General features: G+C 36.1%; 1 protein-coding gene across 1 annotated transcript in view; it reads left to right on the forward strand.

Annotated features, from left to right (window-relative positions):
• Positions 1 to 4,386: 4,386 nt before the first annotated feature.
• MDFIC2 (MyoD family inhibitor domain containing 2) overlaps positions 4,387 to 21,508 on the forward strand; it is a 128,190-nt gene continuing 111,068 nt past the window's right edge. The window contains exon 1 of the mRNA XM_016188248.2: positions 4,387 to 4,474. Coding sequence (XP_016043734.1) covers positions 4,387 to 4,474 — 88 coding nt within the window. The remainder of the gene's footprint in view (positions 4,475 to 21,508) is intronic.

Genomic DNA, 21,508 nt, shown 5'->3' on the forward strand with positions numbered 1-21,508 from the left:
TAAAAATAAATAAAATTTTAAAAATTAAGACAAATTTCCAACAAACAGCACCTGTAACTTTAAGGGTAAATGTGACATTCTAAGATAAAGCTTACTTTGCAAGATAAGGGGGGAATAAAGGCAAAGAGAAATAGAAAGAGATGGGGGCTACTTTAGGTAAGGTGGGGTCAGACTCAAACCCAGGTCATGCACATGGCAAAGCAGCACATTATTCAAGTGAGTTGTTTCACTAGCCCAGTGGAGAGTAGTCTTAAAACTGTATTTTATAACCATAGTTTCATATACTTCAACTGTTTCATTGTCTTCTTATGTTCAGTTCAATAAATACTGTTACTACAAAAAAGTAGAATTGCTCACTTGTATGAAAGTATTTAAAATAATTTTATTTGTAATAGTCATAATTAAAAACCACTCAAACATCCACCAACAATAGTATAAATAAGCACACTGTTGTCTGCCTACACAATTGAATGCCATAAAAATAAATGCGCTATTGATACACATAATGCGAAGAATAAATCTCATATTTATTGTGCTGAATAAAATAAATTAGCACAAATATAATCATATAATACTACTGTATATATTTATATACAATTCTAGAAAATAGAAAATAATCTACTGAAAATGACATACAATGAGTGTTGTCTGAGATAAGGGCAGAAGGCAGGTGGCATTACAAAGGGATGAGGAATTTGCAGTGATAAGCATTTTGGCATCTTGAGGCCAGGTGGTGGTGCACCTGGTTAAGTGAAGAAATTGGCATACAGAAAGACTTGGGTTCAAACCCCTGCTCACCACCTACAGTAGGAAGCTTCATAAGTGGTGAAGTAGTATTACAAGTCTCTCTTCTTCCTCTTCTCTGTCCTCTCCTCTCCTCTCCTCTTTTCTCTTTATCTCTCACCCCACCCTGTCTCCCTGTCATGTTGTCTTGATGACCTTAATGACGATTTCATGGTGTATGCTGATATCAAAAGTGCATACAAATAGTGCAAACCCCACACTTTAACCATTATTCTTTTTGTCCTCCAAATAATTCAATAATGCTGAAACAATACTCCTAATAAACACAGTTGCTAAGTCATTATGTTACTACACTAATGTTCTTTTTCAGGTCTCCAACATTTAAACATCATGAACTGTGAGGCATTTGGACATTTGATCTGAAGAAAATCATCCTGAAACAGTATTATTATCTTTACTCTATAGATGAGGATATTGGAGCAAAGAAGTTGATCACTATGCTCTCCTTCAGCTGCCCAAATTCTCTGCTTACAAACAACTAAATGCTAATGATTTTATTCCAATTCCTAAACTGGGGAGAGGGGATATTAACACTTTAAAATTCTTCTTGCTCTGTCAGGTAGCCCTTTCTCTCCTACAGTGCAAGCAGCTGGAATCCAAAATGGGTAACAGACTTTCTGGGCAGGTATCTCACGAGCTATATCTCTGACACCTAAAGTTAATTGTTTACAAGATAAATGACGCTTTAAATGCACATCATCACTATCTGAAGGTATAAAACATATAAAAACATTTCTGGGAGTCAGGCGGTAGCGCAGTGGGTTAAGGGTTAAGCGCACATGGCATGAAGTGTAAGGACCAGCATGAGGATCCCTGTTCAAGCCCCCGGCTCCCCACCTGCAGGGGAGTCGCTTCACAGGCGGTGAAGCAGGTCTGCAGGTGTCTCTCTTTCTCTCCCCCTCTGTCTTCCCCTCCTCTCTCCATTTCTCTCTGTCCTACCCAACAACGACAACATCAATAACAACAACAATAAAACAACAAGGGCAACAAGGAAATAAATAAATAAATAAATATTTAAAAAATAGTTCTAAGGAGAAAGTATATAAATAGAAGTATAACATCATATTCTAGTAAGAAGCAAATATTCTCCTGTATCCTAACTCATTCATTCTCTCCTGGATACTTCAGTACCTCTTCTCATCTCAATATTTGGACATTATATCTCTTCTAGATACAATATTGATTTCTATCATGGTTTTAATAACACTATGAGGATTATTTACTGGTGTATCTATGATCCCACTAATATCATTTACATAATTTGATTTTCAAATTTAAATTTTCTAAAGGTTGGAGAAAATTAGGTTTGGTCTCCAAATGCATGAGGAAGGGACATACAGTACTATTAAAATATAAAAAATAATAATAACTTAAAGAAATCATTGTAATCAGGTATATTCTATGACTTTGAGACAAAGAAAGACATTGATTTTTCTGATATGTTTGTTTTGTTTATCCAAACATGATTTATCTGGGTAATCAAGTGAAATGCAGAGTAAGATACGTGCAATTCTGACATAAAGAGTCTCAGGAAGTTTATACTTTTGTGAAGAACATGAGACACAGGTTCACATAAGACTAAAAGACAGACTATACTAGATGTTCCAAGGATGATCAGAAAAGGCAAATTATTACCAGATGAAAAATATTAAGGAAATATCCCAGAGAAACTAGAAGTGGGGTTTTGAGTTAACATTTTTGGAAATGTTAACAACTAAAGCAGGCATTACTGTTATGTTGGAGCGAAAGGTTAACCACCGCAGAGAAATCATGTAACTTTGAGTCACAGTTTGAAAATTATATTATGGAATCTGACCACTCAAGGTTTTGCTTATCGGTTTAAGAAATCAGAAAGTAATCTGAGTGATAACTGGGAGAGAAAATAAGAGAGATTTTAGTATGAAACTCGGCAGATTATGGACGAAGTACAAGAAGTTTGGGATAAGAGGGGAAATGGGATGAAAGGCATCACACAACACAACCATGCAGGTGAGGAACACAGGAGTTGTCAAACTACTTGGTTTACAGATGGAAAAAAAAATAATAACATTTAGGAATGCTGGACTTTTTTTTCCCCTTTTGTTGCCCCTGTTGTTTTACTGTTGTTGTAGTTATTATTGTTGTCATCGTTGTTAGGACAGAAAGAAATGGAGAGAGGAGGAGAAGACAGAGGGGGGAGAGAAAGAGAGACACCTGCAGACCTGCTTCACCGCTTGTGAAGTGACTCCCCTGCAGGTGGGGAGCTGGGGGCTTGAACCGGGATCCTTACACCAGTACTTGCGCTTCTCACCACATGCGCTTAACCTGTTGCACAACCGCCCAACTCCTGAAATGCTGGACTTTTAATCAGCAGACATACCTAATGGTTATGATTTTCTTTTTATTCTCCTGTTCTAAACAGTGTTCTCTTTGATTAAGAATGTGACAAATTAGTTTAGAATATCATTCCAAATCCCCTTTGAAATATCTACACTGTCAAAAGAAATGGAAATCTTTTCTATCAAATGTTAGAAAACATTTTTTTTTTTTAAAAAAAGTAAACTCTTGTAGGATAAATTTCTAGAGAGCAGAAATTTGGAGGCTTTCCTTCTTTTTTTTATCCAAATAACCTGTGTCAATTTTCCCAAAAACATTTTTTCTACCTTTTAATATTAATCCTAAATGGTGAATGGCGGGTATGGAAGGAAGGGTATTGGAGAAACAGTCAATCTGAAAAGAGTTATTTTGACCCTGTTTTGTAGAGTATCATTAAAAAAAAAAAAGTGCTAGCCTAGAGAAGGTTTTATTGTTTTGAACCACAAGCTTTATATTACCTTAAAAAAAACCTCTCAGCCTCAAGTTGGATGCTTCTGGCAGCAAGACAAATCTAGCACCACCCAGGGAGAGAATGTATTTGCTTCTTCGCTCATATCTGGCAGGGTGGAGGAATGTGGACATTAAGAGACAACAGGAAGCCTGCTTAGAGCATCGCCACACTGTTTCCCCATCCTGTACCTTGGGGGTCATCCTTTTGGAACACACAGGTAAATATGCTGAGGTACTGATTCAAGTGGAGCATTCGACTTAGTTGTGAGCGGGCCTTGAAAGTCAAGTGCAGGGCACTGAAAGTGCATAACAGATCCCTTCAACAGCTTTAGGGACCATAAATAGAACTGGTCATAAGGTTCTCATTTAACTCCTAAATTGCTGAGAAGGTCTTTCTGTGTTTTATTCTTATTTTTATATCTTTGTTTTTTTTTACTTTGTAGTGTGATTTTCTATAGACTATTAAAAAAAACAGTAAAGAAGCAACTGTTTGCTTATTACAAATCCGTGGTTAGTTGTTAATCTGTTACTCTTTCATGTTTTGTATTTATAAGATCTTATAGCAATCTTTACTGCTGAAAAATTAAATATAAATTTTAGTTTTGAATATCAATGCTTTAAGTGGATAAAATGTAAGACAACACTAGACAGGGAACTGAAAAACTAGGAAGATACAATTTGCCTTTAATATGGCAGGAGTCTCTAAATATAAAAATTAATGCTATAAATTTGGGTCCTTAATGAATTTTTTATATCAAAAATTCTGTTTCCACTTAGATGTCAGAAACTGAGCTGCAAAAGATAAAAGTAAGAACAGCCGAGCATTTTGAAAATGACAAAAATAACATTCCTTGGTTAAAAGAAGGTAAGTTCTCTTGCTGTTGATTTGTGATTAATGTGAAAATTGTGCTTTTGTTTATAAGCAATATATATATATAATTCAAGCATCAATCTTTGAGACATTCTTACAATATCTTTTTTTTTATTTGCCTTGACCTAAGTGGTGGTCTCAAAGTCTTTGGTACTGGAATTTTTCTTGTACTCTGTGTTGCAATAAGCACATTATTTTGCTGATAAAACTATATATATTTAACTCAGATACATATTACTTGTGAGATTTATGTTGTGTTACAGAATTGTTTCTTTTATCGCCTAGAAGACTAAATAATTAGAGGATAATTATTTTTAAAATAATAATCACAGGCAAGTATGTATGCTTTAGGAACTAATGTCTACAAATAGAATTGCCATTCACTGCAATTGCAGAAGCCACATTCCCAGGGGAGAATGTTGTCGGCCAAAGGCACAGTGTGGCTAAGATGGTTGCTTGAAATACACACAAATCAATATATCCTATGATGAGTACAGATTTGTGCATTTTCAAAATATGCATAAACTCATGATTATGTACTAGAAGGTTTGGATTTTATGGTCTTTTCACTAATATTTCTTTAAAAATGACTTGATATTTGATCTCAACGAGTGTCTTTTATATCATTCTATAAATCTATTCAGTTGCAAGGATATAGCACTTACAAGTTTTCCATTCTTGACAACTATTTTATGAATTCATGGGAGATCTTAATAAATATATCTGTCAAGTATAGTATTATTTTGCAACAGCAAAACAATAATGAAACACCAACAATGCCGGTGATGTCTACTGATGGCTGTGCTGAATTGTCATAATGCTGCAAAGAAAACAGTAATTATCCCTAATTTTCAGAAGATAAAAATCAAGTCTGAAATTACAAAATTAGTTATTGCTAGAACTTGTTTTAGGTGTTTTTTTTTTCTTTCATTTTTTCTTCTGGGATAGAGATGGGAAAAAAATGAAACGAAAGGAAGAGATAAAAGAGGGGGAAAGAGAGACACATGCAACTCTGCTTCACTGCTTGTGAAGTTTCCCCTCTGTAGGTGGGTACCAGGGTCTTGAACCCAGGTACTCACACATGGTAATTGGTGTGCTCTACCAGGTACATGCCTACCTACTTCCCCAGAATTTGTTTTGACACTAGACTAGTATACTTCTAGTCTAGATACTAGTATGATTCCACAGAATATGAAGTTAAGTATCACCTTGCACCAAACAGCAAAAAGATGCTTATCAGGATATGCTCTGTGCTCAAACCCTCCTACGGTATTTTATTCAGCACTTCTAGTGCTGCTCAGACCCTTGTATCTACCCAACCCTAATCCTGCCCAGTGCTAACTATATTTTTAAAATGTTTACATTTTTTTTAAAAGATACCATTCCTTCTCCCTGATGGTCCAGTAACAAATCTACTAGTTTCAGTGGAGCCCACTTTAACTTGAGATTCTACTTTAGAATAAAAGTTGATACAGCCAAAAAGTTTTTCCTGGAAAAAGGCATGGGACTTAACATAGTATCTGATTTATTTATTTATTTATTTGCCTCCAGAGTTATTGCTGAGGCTCGGTGGGTGCCTGCACTATCAATCCACTGCTCCTGGAAGCCATTTTCCCCATTTTATTGACCTTGTTGTTGTCCTTATTGTTATTGTTGAATAGGACAGAGAAAAATCGAGAGAGATGGGGAAGACAGAGATGGGGAGAGAAAGATAGACACCTGCAGACCTGCTTCATTCACTGCCTGTGAAGCGACCCCCCTGCAGATAGGGAGCCAGGGGCTCGAACCAAGATACCTTTGCTGGTCCTTGGGCTTCACGCCATGGGCACTTAACCCGCTGCACTACTGCCTGACTCCCTGACTTATTTCTTTTTAAAATTTTTTTTTCCCATTCTTGATGCCATCTTTAGCAAAATGACATTTCTTTTTTTTAAATTTTTTATTTAAGAAAGGATTAATGAACAAAAACATAAGGTAGGAGGGGTACAACTCCACACAATTCCCACCACCCAATCTCCATAACCCACCCCCTCCCATGATAGCTTTCCCATTCTCTAGCCCTCTGGGAGCATGGACCCAGGGTCATTGAGGGTTGCAGAAGGTAGAAGGTCTGGCTTCTGTAATTGCTTCCCCGCTGAACATGGGCGTTGACTGGTCGGTCCATACTCCCAGTCTGCCTCTCTCTTTCCCTAGTAAAGTGTGTCTCTGGGGAAGCAGAGCTCCAGGACACATTGGTGGGGTCTTCAATCTAGGGAAACCTGGCCAGCATCCTGGTGGCATCTGGAACCTGGTGATTGAAAAGAGAGTTAACATACGAAGCCAAACAATTTGTTGAGCAATCATGGATCCCAAGCTTGGAATAGTGGAGAGGAAGTGTTAGGGAGGTACTCACTGCAAACTCTATGTACTTCTGCTTTCCGGTATATATTTTGCAGTAGTTTATGGATACGTGTGAACATAAGCTCTCTCTCACAGAAACTAGTGTATATCTAGGTTATGGGACTTTGTTAGAAAGTGAACTACCTGAGATGAAATTAGAGTGTACTATAAAAGGAAAGGTCTTTTTTAAATTTTATTTTTAAGTAGACTATAAATACATATGCAAGAAAATGAACTTGGGTATTTCTTGTGAACTCCAAGACCCATGAAGATACAGCTATGCTTTGCTATTATTTACAACAAAGTATATATTAATTATTTTTACTCTAATTCATCCTATGTGCTATAGAGTAATTCTACAGATGGCTCATAGAAATAATGGTAGAAGTGACAAACTAATAATCTTCTTTCCTGAGAAAGTTTCTTTATAAAAACTTATTTAGCCATTCAGTACAATTTAGGAATTGAATTCTTGTAATCTATAAAATCTAATTTCCCAGGTGACCTGTTATATCCCATTAAGACACTTCATTTAAGCTACACTCAAATTATGTTTATTATATTTCATAAAAGGAAATCAAGCCAGATGCTAGATGACATTTTTATTGAGCTTTATTAGGATGTTAGTCTTTGACCATAAATGTCTTTTTTTTTTATCGTAAGGAAACTGTATGTGTTGACTTATTCAAAATAAGGCAAACTGGTACAATGAAAAGAACATAACATTTGAAAACAGGCAGAGGGTTTTTTTGTTTTTTTTTTTTTACATCGCAGCTCAACTTTTTCTCAGCTATGTTAGTGTGGCATGTTAGTTAGGCTCTCTGAGGCACAGATTCCTTAGTAGGGACTATAACACCTGAAATGATAGTGGAGGAGATTTCAATTTACATTTTCTTCGTTAAAGCATGGTTCAAAAAATATTTTTGAGAAACATACAGCATGGACCATACTTTGAATAATTTGCATTGGAATACTATTATGTATTTTTGTCATATTTTCTATGAATTTTTGTTTGATACCTACAATAACTTAGCGTTGACGGTATTGGGACATTGTACATATTAAAGGACAGAAGATCAGAAAGACTCTGAATCTTGTTCAGACTTTTGTTGCAATTAAATTTCAAACTAAATCTTGAAACTGAGTCTTCCAGTTTCAAATTATTTGCTTTACCTTAAGCTACTTTAATAGTATTTAAAATACATATAACCGATATAAAACATGAAACAAATACATTAAATTTGCACAAACAATTTTTTTTTTCATTAGTAATAAACCTGGGAGCTTTTCATCCATAATTTCTCATTTTGATTGGGAGCAAGTGCTCACTGAGACTTCTGCACAGAGCACTGAGGTCAGTACATGGTCTCAAAACTAGCAATATGGGGAACCGGGTGGTAGCATACCAGGTTAAGCGCACATGGCGTGAAGCACAAGGACTGACATAAGGATCCCAGTTGGACCCCCCAGCTCCCCACCTGCAGGGTGGTCACTTCACAAGGGGTGAAGCAGGTCTGCAGGTGTCTATCTTTCTCTCCCCCCTCTCTACTTCCCCTCCTCTCTCCATTTCTCTCTGTCCTATCCTACAATGATAGCAATAACAACAACAATGATAAACAAAGACAACAAAAGGGAAAAAAACGCTGGCAAGAGAACATTAAGAGCTATCACCACCATTTGCAAGCAGTATAATAATTTTCAGTTTAAGTTTATTTATTTCCAAATACTCTTTCAATATATCCAACTTATAAAGTATGCACTATTGATCATGACATTACAAGAGATAAGACATGAGGTACAAAGAAGAGTTTAAGAAATATTTCTGTACTCAAGAAATGTAACATCTTTTTTTTTTAATTTCTTTATTGGGGAATTAATGTTTTACATTCAACAGTAAATACAATAGTTTGTACATGCATAACATTCCCCAGCTTTCCATATAACAATACAGCCCCCACTAGGTCCTCTGTCATCCTTAATGGACCTGTAATATCCCCCCACCCACCCACCCTAGAGTTTTTTACTTTGGTGCAACATGCCAATTCCAGTTCAGGTTCTACTTGTGTTTTCTCTTCTGAGCTTGTTTTTCAACTTCTGCCTGAGAGTGAGATCATCCCACATTTATCCTTCTGTTTCTTACTTGTTTCACTTAACATGAATTTTTCAAGGTCCATCCAAGATTGGCTGAAAATGGTGAAGTCACCATTTTTTACAGCTGAGTAGTATTCCATTGTGTATATATACCACAACTTGCTCAACCACTCTTCTGTTGTTGGACACCTGTGTTGCTTCCAGGTTTTGGCTATTACAAATTGTGCTGCTAAGAACATATGTGTATACAGATCTTTTTGGATGGGTGTGTTGGGTTCCTTAGGATATATCCCCAGGAGAGGAATGCAGGTTCATAGGGCAGGTCCATTTCTAGCCTTCTGAGAGTTCTCCAGACTGTTATCCACAGAAGCTGGACCAAGTTACATTCCCACCAGCAGTGTAGGAGGGTTCCTTTGACCCCACACCCTCTCCAGCATTTGCTGCTGTTACCTTTTCTGATGTATGATATTCTCACAGGAGTGAAGTGGTATCCCATTATTGACTTTATTTGCATTTCTCTGACAATCAAATACTTGGAGCATTTTTTTCATGTGTTTCTCAGCCTTTTGGATCTCTTCTGTGGTGAATATTCTGTCCAAGTCCTCCCCCCATTTTTGGATGGGGTTATTTGTTTTCTTGTTGTTGAGTTTGGCAAGCTCTTTATATATTTTGGTTACTAGCCTCTTGTCTGATGTATGGCATGTAAAGATCTTCTCCCATTCTGTGAGGGGCCTCTTGGTTTGGGTAGTGGTTTCTTTTGCTGTGAAGAAGCTTTTTAATTTGATGTAGTCCCATAGGTTTATGCTTGACTTAGTATTCTACGTAATTAGATTCGTTTCATTGAAGATGTCTTTAAAATTTATGCGGAAAAGAGTTCTGCCAATATTTTCCTCTAAGTATCTGATAGTTTGTGGTCTAACATCCAAGTGTTTGATCCACTTGGAATTTACTTTTGTATTTGGTGAAATATAGTGGTTCAGTTTCATTCTTCTGCATGATTCAACACAAGTTTTCCAACACCATTTGCTGAAGACTCTCTGATTTCCCCACTTAATTATATGGGCAGCTTTGTCAAAGATTAGATTCCATAGGTGTGGGGTCTTACTTCTGAGTTCTCAATTCTATTCCACTGGTCAGTGCATCTATTCATGTTCCAGTACCAAGAAGTTTTGATGACAATGGCCCTATAATACAGTTTGAGATCTGGAAGTGTGATGCCTCCAGTTCTGTTCTTTTTTCTCAAGATTGTTTTGGCAATTCTAGGTCTTTTCTGGTTCTAGATAAACATTTGTAGCATTTGTTCTATTCTCCTAAAAATGTGGTTGGGATCTTGATGGGGATAGCATTAAATTTGTAGATGGCTCTGGGTAGTATATTCATTTTGATGATGTTAATTCTTCCAACCCATGAACATGGAATATCTTTCCACTTCTTTGTGTCTTTCTCAATTTCCTTTAGTAGTGACTCATAGTTTTTAGTATACAAGTCTTTCACTTCTTTGGTTAGGCTTATTCTTACATATTTTATTGTTTTTATTGCTATAATAAAAGGAATTGATTTCTGGATTTCATCTTCTTCTAACTTAGTGTTTGCACAGAGGAATATCATTGATTTTGTAAGTTAATTTTGTAGCCTGACAACTTACCATATTGAATGTTGCTTTCCAAAAGCTTCTTGCTGGAGTCCTTAGGTTTTTCTATGTATACTATCATGTCATCTGCAAACAGGGAGAGTTTGACTTCTTCTCTTCCAATCTGTATCCGTTTAATTCCTTGCTCCTGCCTGACTGCTATGGCAAGAACTTCCAATACTATGTTGAATAGTAATGGTGATAGTGAGCAGCCCTGTCTAGTACCTGATCTGAGTGGAAATGCTTCCAGTATTTTACCATTAAGTATGATCTTGGCTGTATGTTTGCTATATATAGACTCCACTATCTTGAGGAATTTTTCATCTATTCCCATTTTTGTAGTGTTTTGATCATAAAGGGATGTTGTATTTTGTCAAAGGTTTTCTCTGCATCTACTGACATGACCGTGTGGTTTTTGGTCTTGGTTTTGTTGATGTGGTGGATCATATTGATTGATTTATGTATATTAAACCAACCTTGCATGCCTGTGATAAACCCCACTTGGTCATGATGAACAATCTTTTGAATATACTGCTGTATCTGGTTGGCTAGAATTTTGTTCAATATTTTAGCTTTTTTTTTTTTTTTAACCAGAGCACTGTTCAGCTCTGGCTTACGGTGGTGCGGGGGACTGAACCTGGGACTTTGGAGCCTCAGGCATGATAGTCTGTTTACATAACCATTATGCTATCTACCCTCTGCCAATATTTTAGCATCTATTTTCATTAGAACTATTAGTATGTAGTTTTCTTTTTTGGTTGTGCTCCTGTCTACTTTTAGTATCAGACTGATTTTGGCTTCATAGAATCTGGAGGGGAGTATTCCAGTGTCTTCAATCTTCTGGAAGATTTTTAAAAGTAGAGGTATTAGTTCTTCTTTGAAGGTTTTGTAGAATTCATTTGTAAAAATAGCTGGCCCAGGACTTTTATTCTTGAATGGTTTTTGACAATTGTTTCAACTTAATTAGTTGTGATAGACCTGTTTATATGATCTAGTTCCTCTTTATTTAATGTTAGAAGTTCGTAGGTATCTGGGAAATGGTACATTTTTTCCAGGTTCTCGAGCTCAGTGGCATATAGTTGTTCAAAGAAGCCTTGCTTGATATGTTGGATTTCTGTGGTGTCTGTTGTGATATCTTCTCTTTCATTTAGGATCTGAATTATTTGGATCTTCTTCCTTTTTTGTTTTGTGAGTCTGGCTAAAGGTTTATTGATTTTGTTCACTCTTTCAAAGAACTAACATTTACTTTCATTGATCTTTGGTATTGTTTTCTTATTTTCAGTGTTATTGACTTCTTCCCTAACTTTAGTTACTTCTGTCCTTCTGGTTGCTTTAGGGTTCCTTTGTTCTTCTTCTAGATATTTAAGTTGTACGATCAGGTTACTTGTGATTTTTCTTGTTTCATAATGTGTGCTCGTATGGCTATGAAATTCCCTCTCAGTATTGCCTTAGCTGTGCCTCAAATATTTTGATAGTTTGTGTCTTCATTTTCTTTGAACTCTTGAAACATTTTGATTTCTTTCTTGATTTCCTCTTTGACCCAGTAGTTGTTAAGTAGTGTATTGTTGAGTGTCCACATTTTGGGGCTATTACTAATCTTTTGTTGATTGTTAAATGTTAGTTCAATTCCACTGTGGTCTGAGAAGATGCTTGGGATGATTTCAATGCTCTTGAATTTTCTGATGCTATCTTTGTGGCCTAACATATGGTCTATCCTTGAGAATGACCCATGTATACTTAAGAAAAATGTGTATTCCAGTTCTTGGGATGAATGACTCTGAAAATGTCCAATAGTTCTAGTTTGTCTATCTCCTCATTTATCTCCCTCGTGTCTTTATTGATTTTCAGCCTGGATTATCTGTCATGTTGAGGGAGTGGTGGTGTTGAAGTCCCCTAATATTACTGTGTTGCTGTTAATAAAATGTTGTAGCTCTTTTAGTAAATGTTTGATGTATTTAGATGGCTTCTCATTGGGTGCATAGCTGTTAATAATTGTTAAGTCCTCTTGACTGACTGATCCTCTGAGTGTTAAGTAGTGTCCATTCCTATCTTTTTAAATTTTATTTATTTTAAATTCTATCTTGTCAGATATGAGAACATCTTTTCCTGCCATTTTTTTTTTTTTGTGGGCCATTGGCTTGTATGATAGCTTTCCATCCTTTCACTTTGAGTCTGTGTTTGTCTTGTTGAGTTAGATGGGTTTCCTGTAGACAGCATATTGTTGGGTTGTGTTTTTTGATCCATCTTCCAACTCTGCCTTTTAATAGGTGAATTCAGGACATTGACATTTATTGATATCAAAGACTGAAGATATTTTAAAGTAATTCTTGTAGATTTGTAGAGTCTTCTGATATAGGGCATATTTATGGTGGTCTGAGTCTTTATAGGAGACCTTTCAGAACTTCAAGGCAGGCTTGGTGATAGTTGATTCTTTCAACTGTTGCTTGTCTGAGGAGGTTTTTATGCCTCCATCTAGTCTGAATGACAGTCTAGTAGGATACAGTAGTCTTGGTTGAATGCCTTTCTCATTGAGCACTCAATAGATATCTTGCCATTCTTTTCTGGCCTGTAGTGTTTGTGTGGAGAAGTCTGCTGCTAATTTTATGGGTTTTCCTCTGTAGGTGACTCTATTTTTCTCTTGCAGCCTTCAGGATCCTTTCTTTATCCTTTTTCCCTTTCCATTCTAAATATAATGTGTGTTGGTGTGTTTAAGTCTTGGCTCATTCTGTTTGAGACCTTCAGGGCTTCTTGAACCTTTTTTTTTTTTCATGTTGCCCATAGTAGATAAATGCTTAGCTATTATGTCCTGAAGAAAGTTTTCTTCCCTTCCCAACCTTTCTTCCTCTGATAAGCTAATAGTGCATATTTTATTTCTTTTGAAGTCATCCCATAGATTGTTGTTTTCAGTATCTCTTAATCTCTTTTTGAGATTTCTTACTTCTTTTTCAGTTGTCTCTAATTTGTCCTTGATCTTACTACTTCTGTCTTCAGCCTCATTTATTCTATTTTATCTCCCCTCTACTGTTTTCTGGAGTTCATCTATTTATTACCCTGCTATGATACTGTTTTAGTTTGTTCAACTAGCTGTGTTCTTAGCTCAGCTATTTCAGCTTTCAGCTCTCTAATAACCTTGAGATAGTGTTTTCTTCCAGAGTCTCATTTGTTGTTTCTGCATTTCTGATGACAGTTCTTTCAAACTCTTTACTCACTCCTGCGATTATTTCCTTACCTAGTGTATGGATGTTGACCTCATTATTTTGTGCTTCAACCTTTGGGGGGATTTTAGCTGGATTCTTGTCCTGGCTCATTTCTCTAATGTTTCTTTTTGTTGGTTTAACCATTCTATATAGTACGTTATGAGGTCCTTCTCTCAGTACTTTTCAAATTACTGATTATTCTTGCCTGGATTGACTTGTGTCTAAGTAAGGTAATTAAACTGTTCAAAGTTGTGGAAATGGACAGTTGTTTCAATATTATTTTAATACCTGTGTTGGAGCACAGTGGCTTTAAAAGCCTCTTTGTTCTTTTTCTTCCCTGTAGGCTATGGGAGCCTGAGGGCTTTTAAACTATAGTAGTTTTCTTAGCTTAATCCCTCACTCCTGAGCAAGAGATAAAGCAGGGAGGGGGAGAGATAATACAGTGGTTATGCAAGGAGACTCTCACATCCTATCCAAAGCTCCAGGATCAATTCTGCTTCTCTGCCACTTGATCTCTCCCTGGTCTCCTCTTTGTCCATGAGTCACACATATTGCACTCACCAGTGATTTGGTGGGTTCCTGAAGTCATTCTAGTCCTGCCTTGTTGCAGTTCCAGATGATCTCCTTTGGTATCCACTTCATCTTTTATCAAGCCACTAGGCAATCTTGTGCCACTGTCAGTTGTTATATATATATTTTTTAATTCTATTCTTCTCAAAATTTAGATTATATGGACAACAGACTTGTGCTCAAGAGCAATCCATGTAATTCTGAAGTAAGGTGTCCAGCAGCTAAGCTTGGAGAATGCCTGTATATATGCTGTTAAAATGTCCACTAGACAAGAGGAGCCATATACTGTAACTATCAAGATAAGCTATATCCTATAACTATAGATCAAAGTAACCTAAAAACATCATTCCTCAGGCCAGATAGTGGCACACCTACTTTAGCACAGATGTTACTATATGCAAGGACCCAAGTTTAAGCCCCTGGTCTCTGCCTACAGGAGAGAAGTTTCACAAGTGGTGAAGCAATGCTGCCAGTGTATTTCTTACTCTCTCTTTCAATCTCCTCTTCCTCTCTCAAGTTTTTCTGTCCTATCAAATTAAAAAATAAGAAATAAATCTTTTATTTATCTGGATAGACCTGTCAATGCCCATGTTCAGCAGGGAAGCAATTACAGAAGCCAGACCTTTACCTTCTGCATCCCACAATGACCTTGGGTCCATACTACCAGAGGGTTAAAGAATAGGATAGCTATCAAGGGAGATGGTGGGATATGGAGTTCTGGTACTGGGAATTGTGTGGAGTTGTACCTCTCTTATCCTACGGTTTTGTCAGTGTTTCCTTTTTATAAATAAATTAAAAAAATAAATCTAAAGGAAAAAAGGTCATTCCTGAAGGCAGTCATGGTTTGTTTGCACTGATGGGGAGGAGGTAAATACTGGTAATAAAGATAGCAGACTCTGAAACATGCCTGTTTTGGTGTTAGAAATAACATGCTGACAAATGACTGTATGAAATAACATGAAATGGAGAGATCTAACTACTGAAGATTAATTTGGACATCTGTGTCTGTAATGTGTGCAGACTGAAAAAGGTCAAAGCAAGTGTGGTGGAGAGGGATAAGAAAGCAATAGCCCACAAGTAAGGAAAACATGAATATATGACCTGGATAAAAGTCATAACAAGGAGAGGAAGAAAATAGGTCTAAATGTAAAAAAAAATTATAAAGGATACATTGATATAACATAGAAATTAGGTGAAAATTACAAGTGGTATAAGATGGCATGTAATACCCCATTAAGCCAGGGAACATTCTGGGTAAGCATTTTGGAGCTTGTACCTTATACCATTTGATACGGAAGAGAAACATCAAAATGAAGGGATGGAAGCTTTTAAATTGTTACCATTTACAGTTTAAAAATCACAGGATCTCCAGTGTTTGAACTGTCCACAGTTTCTTAGACCATCTCCTGAGTTTCAAGAGAAGCAGGAAATCTAGATTTCTATATGAAATCTCTTGATGTCTGAAGTTTAAATAAAATTAAACAAAAACAACACCACTTGGAACAAATTAAACAAGGTTCAATATGCATATTTCAATATGTAGGTAACCAATTTGTAACATCCTTTAACTTCAGTAATAAAAGCTTTTGTCTTTATAAAAGCTAGTAAATTTTCCTAAAGTCATGAAATGAAGCCCATTTAAATAAAAACTGCCATTCAAAATAGCAATAATTGTCTCCATGAATTATTCTTCTTTTGAGTATAGTAAATAGAGGAAAGAACAAATTTATCCTAAATTAAAAATGTATCCTGGGGGCCAGGTGGTGGTGCACCTGGTTGAGCAAACATGTTACAACATACAAGTACCCCAGGTGGAAAGCTTCATGAGTGGTGAACCAAGTCTACAGGTCTCTTTGTCTCTCTTCCTCTTTATCTCCCCCTTCCTGCTCAATATCTGGCTGTCTGTATCAAAGAAATAAATATAATGTTATATAATCCTCAAAGGGCCAAATTACAGTTCTACAGTCTTCTAATCAGGTATTGATTCTGTTCAATAGGTGCAAAACTGGGTGTGAAAATTGATAGCAAAAGAAAAAAAAAGCCAAATAACAAGAGGGAGGAAGCCAAAAATGACCTTTTTTCTTATTTTTCACAAGTACCAATGGAAAAATCATGGAAGGGAAAAATTCTTCAGTTATTTTGAGGTAATAGCAGTTATTTTTCTATTAAGCAATGATATTGTGTGTGTGTGAGAGAGAGGAAGAAAGAGAGAGAGAGATAGACAGAGAAAGACATACACACCAGGGCCTCATTCATGCATGATTTTACAACTCCAAGCCAATTTTCCATTCACCTAGACAGGGTGTGAGAAAGAAAAAAGCAGAAGAGACACCACACCACCAAAGCTTTTTCCATTGTCACAGTTCCTGCTAGGTGGCAATAATGCTCAAAACTGGCTCATACACGTGACAACACAGATACTTACCAGTTAATATAGCCCTTCAGCCCTTTACCACAGCTTTTGGTTGTTCCAAAATAATTATTTAGATGGATTTTAGAGGAAATACTCCTAAAGTTATTTGGTATTGTTTATTGTTGAGTATTAGTTATTGATGTGAACTCAGGTCACCAGTGACTTAGTTTCTTTAACACTTATTATTTAAAAATAACTATTGAATATTATATATTAATAATATGGGGTATTCTAGAAACAGCCTACAGGTTCCTAAAGCCAGGTTTTACACCACCTTTTCAATATAATGCAAAATCTCAAATCCATAATACAAATAAAAACCTCATATATCATCAATGTTTGTATATAAGACGTAAAAGTAAGAACTTATATTTCTTGGCATTCTTGAATTCATCAGACTTCCTTTAACCTTAGTGGAGAATTTACTACATTTATTCAAAAAATAATTTCAGAAAATGAGCATTATGTTTATGAAATATGGATTTTAGTTCAGTTCAGCAAACATTTAATGAATATCTTTTTGAACCTATAGATAACCTATAGATAACACAGTAGGCAAAAAAGAAAAAAAAAACAGGTTAAAATATTTAATATGCCAGAGTTCCTGCCCTCAAGGAACTCATATATTTAAGTGTTTTATTATAATGACTAAATATTAATCCATGTTAACTCTCCCACTCAGATAATACTTATTTTTAAAAGGACTATTTTATTGTTTCTAGCTTAAAAAATAAGCCCCTCTAGTGCTTATTTAAAATTGTTAGTTTCTATAAAGAACATATCTCAATCTTCTTTTTACTACCTATACACAAATAACAGAATCATAAGCTCTTATTTCTGTAGTATTACTGACTTATGAAAATGTGTTACATAAAAAATTTAAATACAGCTGAGGAAAAGGTTAGAAGCAAATATAATGTTTTTTTAAATTTTTAAACATAGCTGAAAGGAGAAATTAGATGTGAAGCTATGCCCTTGTGAGTTACATAAATAAAATAAGTACAAGAAAATTTCACAAGTGTAATTGTTTTTGAAGCTTAAAACTAAGAATATAATGGAGATTGGTGCGGGGGGACTACACTTTCGAGTCAGTGGTCAAGGAAGGCTATTTTTGTTGGGACTTAAATGATAAGCTGTGCTAAAATTTGGAAATAGTATTTCAATAGGGAGAAGAGCTCAGAATGGCTGGGCAGGAAGGAAGCAAGGAAGCTATGACATGAGAATAAAAGAAAGAGAGGGAGGGTGGAAGAAGAAAGAAAGGGAGGAAGAGAACACTAGAAGAGAGGAAGAACATCAAAGGCAACTGCCTAACTTGAACATAATGCTTACAAGTTTAAAGTCTTACACGCTACAGTAAAAAGTAAAAAATTAAAAATTAAAAAATGGGATAACTTTTTCTAATTGGAATTAGAAGCCACTGGAGATTCTAAGTAGGGGAATGAAAACAATCTAATATTTCATGAGGTAAAGTGCTGAGCAGAATAAAATAAAAGATACAGCAATTCACTGAATAAAATGTGAAGCAATTCTACAGCTGTCCATTTTTCTTCTCCCCACTCCTCAATTTGTCTGTCTCTATAGAAGAAAAGAAGGGAAAAGAAAAGAAAAGAGGAAAGAAAAGAGAAAAGAAAAGAAAAAAGTAAAGAAAGTAGGTGACTAGGAGATGTGGATTAGTCCCAGCGATGACCCTGGTGGTAAAAACAAATATACAGACAAAATAAGTGTCTTTAGTATTTTGATCTAAGGGCAGTTGACTATGATGATTCTGGGTAGTTTGACAAGGGAAAGAGCCTAATACCTTTTATAGATTTTCTTCTGCACGTTTAATTCTAATAAACACTTTACCTCGGAAATGTCTATGAAACATACATTATAGTAAAATATATGCTACAATTTTTATTCTGCAAACAAACATTAAGATCTGGGAAGAGAGCTCACTTGGAAGGGTGCCTGTTTTTTTATGTGTGTAACCCAAGTGCAAGTCTGTACTTGCACTGTACTGGGAGAAGCTTCAGTGCTATGATATCTTTTCCACTTTCCCTCTGTGTGTGTCTCTCTTTTCCTATCTTCAAAATTTAGTCTGGCGAGAGACAGGCTGGGAGTATGGATCGACCTGTCAATGCCCAAGTTCAGTGGGGAAGCAGTAACAGTAGCCAGACCTTCCACCTTCTGCACCCCATAATGATCCTGGGTTCATACTCTAGTTGGCTAAAGGATAGGAAATCTATCAGGGGAGGGGATGGGATATGGAGTTCTGGTTATGGGAATTGCACCCCTCATATCCTATGTTCTTGTCAGTATTTCCATTTTATAAGTAACAAATAAATAAATAAAAACTTAGGCTGGAGTGAGGAATCCCTACTGACAGCAAAACAAACAAACAAAAATAATGACAGATAAAGGGAAGTTGGAGAGTGGTGCACTGGGTTAAGAACACCTAGTATGAAGCACAAGGATACCAGTTAAGAGCCCTGACTCCCCACCTGCTGGAGGTCGCTTAAGAAGCAGTGAAGCAGGTCTGCAGATGTCTCTCTGTCTCTCTCCCTCTCTATATTCTCCTCCCCTCTCAATTTCTCTCTGTCCTATCAAATAATAATAATAATAAATATGGCCGCCAGGAGCAGTAGATTCACAGTGCAGGCATCGAGCCCCAGCGATAACCCTGGAAGCAAAAAAAAATTTTAGATTTAGATAAAGGATGGCATTTACTAGTTACAGAATGGAATTCTAGTGCCTTGTATTAGTAAAGTCTTTTCTAAGAAATAGATAGGCACGTATGTAATAGGTGAGTAGGTAAACAGAGAGCCAGACATATGTATTATGAGAGAAGCCTCATAATATACCCTTTGCAAGCCAAGTCAGTGGTGTACTAACTATCCAGTTTCAAAGTCCTGAGACCCAACTGAAGCAAGAATATGTTTGTCTCAGTAGGAAGTCTCAATCACCAGGAGACAGATATCACAGTTAAGACAATGAGAACAACTTCACACTCTATGTTCTATATCACTCCCAATGAATTGTAAAATGTCTACACAGATAGGCCAAATAGATTTTCTTTGATCAGTCAAATAAATACTTAGAAATAACCCACATTCTAGAATAAAAAGCTGGGTCCAAGAAGTAATAGCAAGACTAAATAATACATTCAGATCACCACTCCTAGCACAAATTAGTCCATATCCTTTCTATCTTCACATCCATGTATATTCAAGACTCCTAATTCCAAGAAAGAAAGTTCAGTTGCATTGGCCAGGAATTCCCTCTTCTGATTAGGCAAGATAGATGACCTGACTTGTACTACAAAGTACTACAAAGCTACCTTTAATTGGGGAGAGAGGTCTCTTTTGAAGAGGAATTCAGGACTCCAGCACCAGAATAAAAGGAAACCAAATTCCATGTAGCCTTCAAATAATTTCCATTCTAAGAACTAATACCGTAGATGTATGTATCATTTTTCTACACAAAGAGTAATATTTTATGATGATTAGGCATGTGCTGCTGATGGACCACAAGGTATTTTAGGAAGGAGAGACCCTACTTTAAATTCTCTGGTCTTTTACTGAGGTTCAAATGCTAGAATAATCTTGATTTTTCTGTTATTATTTTATATTTAGAAAGTTATAGCAGCACAATTTCTAATAGTCCAAACTTGAAAGCAACCTAAGTGTCCAATAACACATAAGTGGCTGAAAAAGTTGTGGTATGTACACAATGACATATGACTCAGCTACAAAGAATGATGAAATTTCCTTCTTCACCTCATCTTGGATGGAGCTTGAAGGAATCATGTTAAATGAGATAAGCCAAAAGGAGAATGATGAACCCAGGATGATCTCACTTGAGAAATAAGAACTGAAAGGAGAAACACAAATTAATCTTAAAATGGGCTTGGTGTATTACAACAAAATCAAAGGACTCTGGGGAAGGAGGGCCAGGTCTAGGGGGTGGGGTAAGGATCGGGGTCTTGGTGCATGATGGTGGAAAGAGTTGGAGGTAAGAGTATTTTGCAGATACCTACGGAGGTAAGATGAGAAATTTTATTCATGTGTTAACAACTATACTGTAAACCATTAACTCCACAATAAAATAAGTAAAAAAAAAAAATTAAGTTCAGCACAGTGAAAGATGAGATTTTCTGCTATCTCACAGGTCAACACATTAAATTCCAGTGGCACATTAGACAGCTGACAGTTGATATTTCTTTTCAACCGAAACCTATAAAGTAGTAAGTCCATTTCTTATAAAAATGATGATGCTGATCTCAATGGAATAGAAGGTCTAGAAGATGCCATGTCAGCTTTGAGACTATGATCAGATGAATTAATCAGTGCACTCCCTAGAAGTTGTTAAACAGCAGATTTAAAGACTCTCTTTCAGTGATGATATGGCAGTACATCAAATCCAGAATGATTTTCACTTACTATTATTAATTGTAGTTTTATGAACTAGGAGTGAAGCAATCTGTAGAGACCGAGAATCAATCCCTCCAATCTTAACAGAAAGAAGGAAATTGTAGATAACTAGAAACTTTTGGAGATTTATTCCTTTCCACTGAGATTTTTAGTAGACTCATTCATCTTTCCATATGTCACAATAGCTATTGATGTGATATACTTAATCTACATTAGTATAAAGAGTAATCTTCGAGGGAAAGAAAAAATGTCTCTTATGTTCTATGCCTCAGGAATAAGGACATTTCATTTTTTACAAATTCTACAAAGAGATACTTATTTTTATATGATTATGGC

Source organism: Erinaceus europaeus, chromosome 12, assembly GCF_950295315.1.
Source record: "Erinaceus europaeus chromosome 12, mEriEur2.1, whole genome shotgun sequence".
Classification (NCBI taxonomy): Eukaryota; Metazoa; Chordata; class Mammalia; order Eulipotyphla; family Erinaceidae; genus Erinaceus; species Erinaceus europaeus.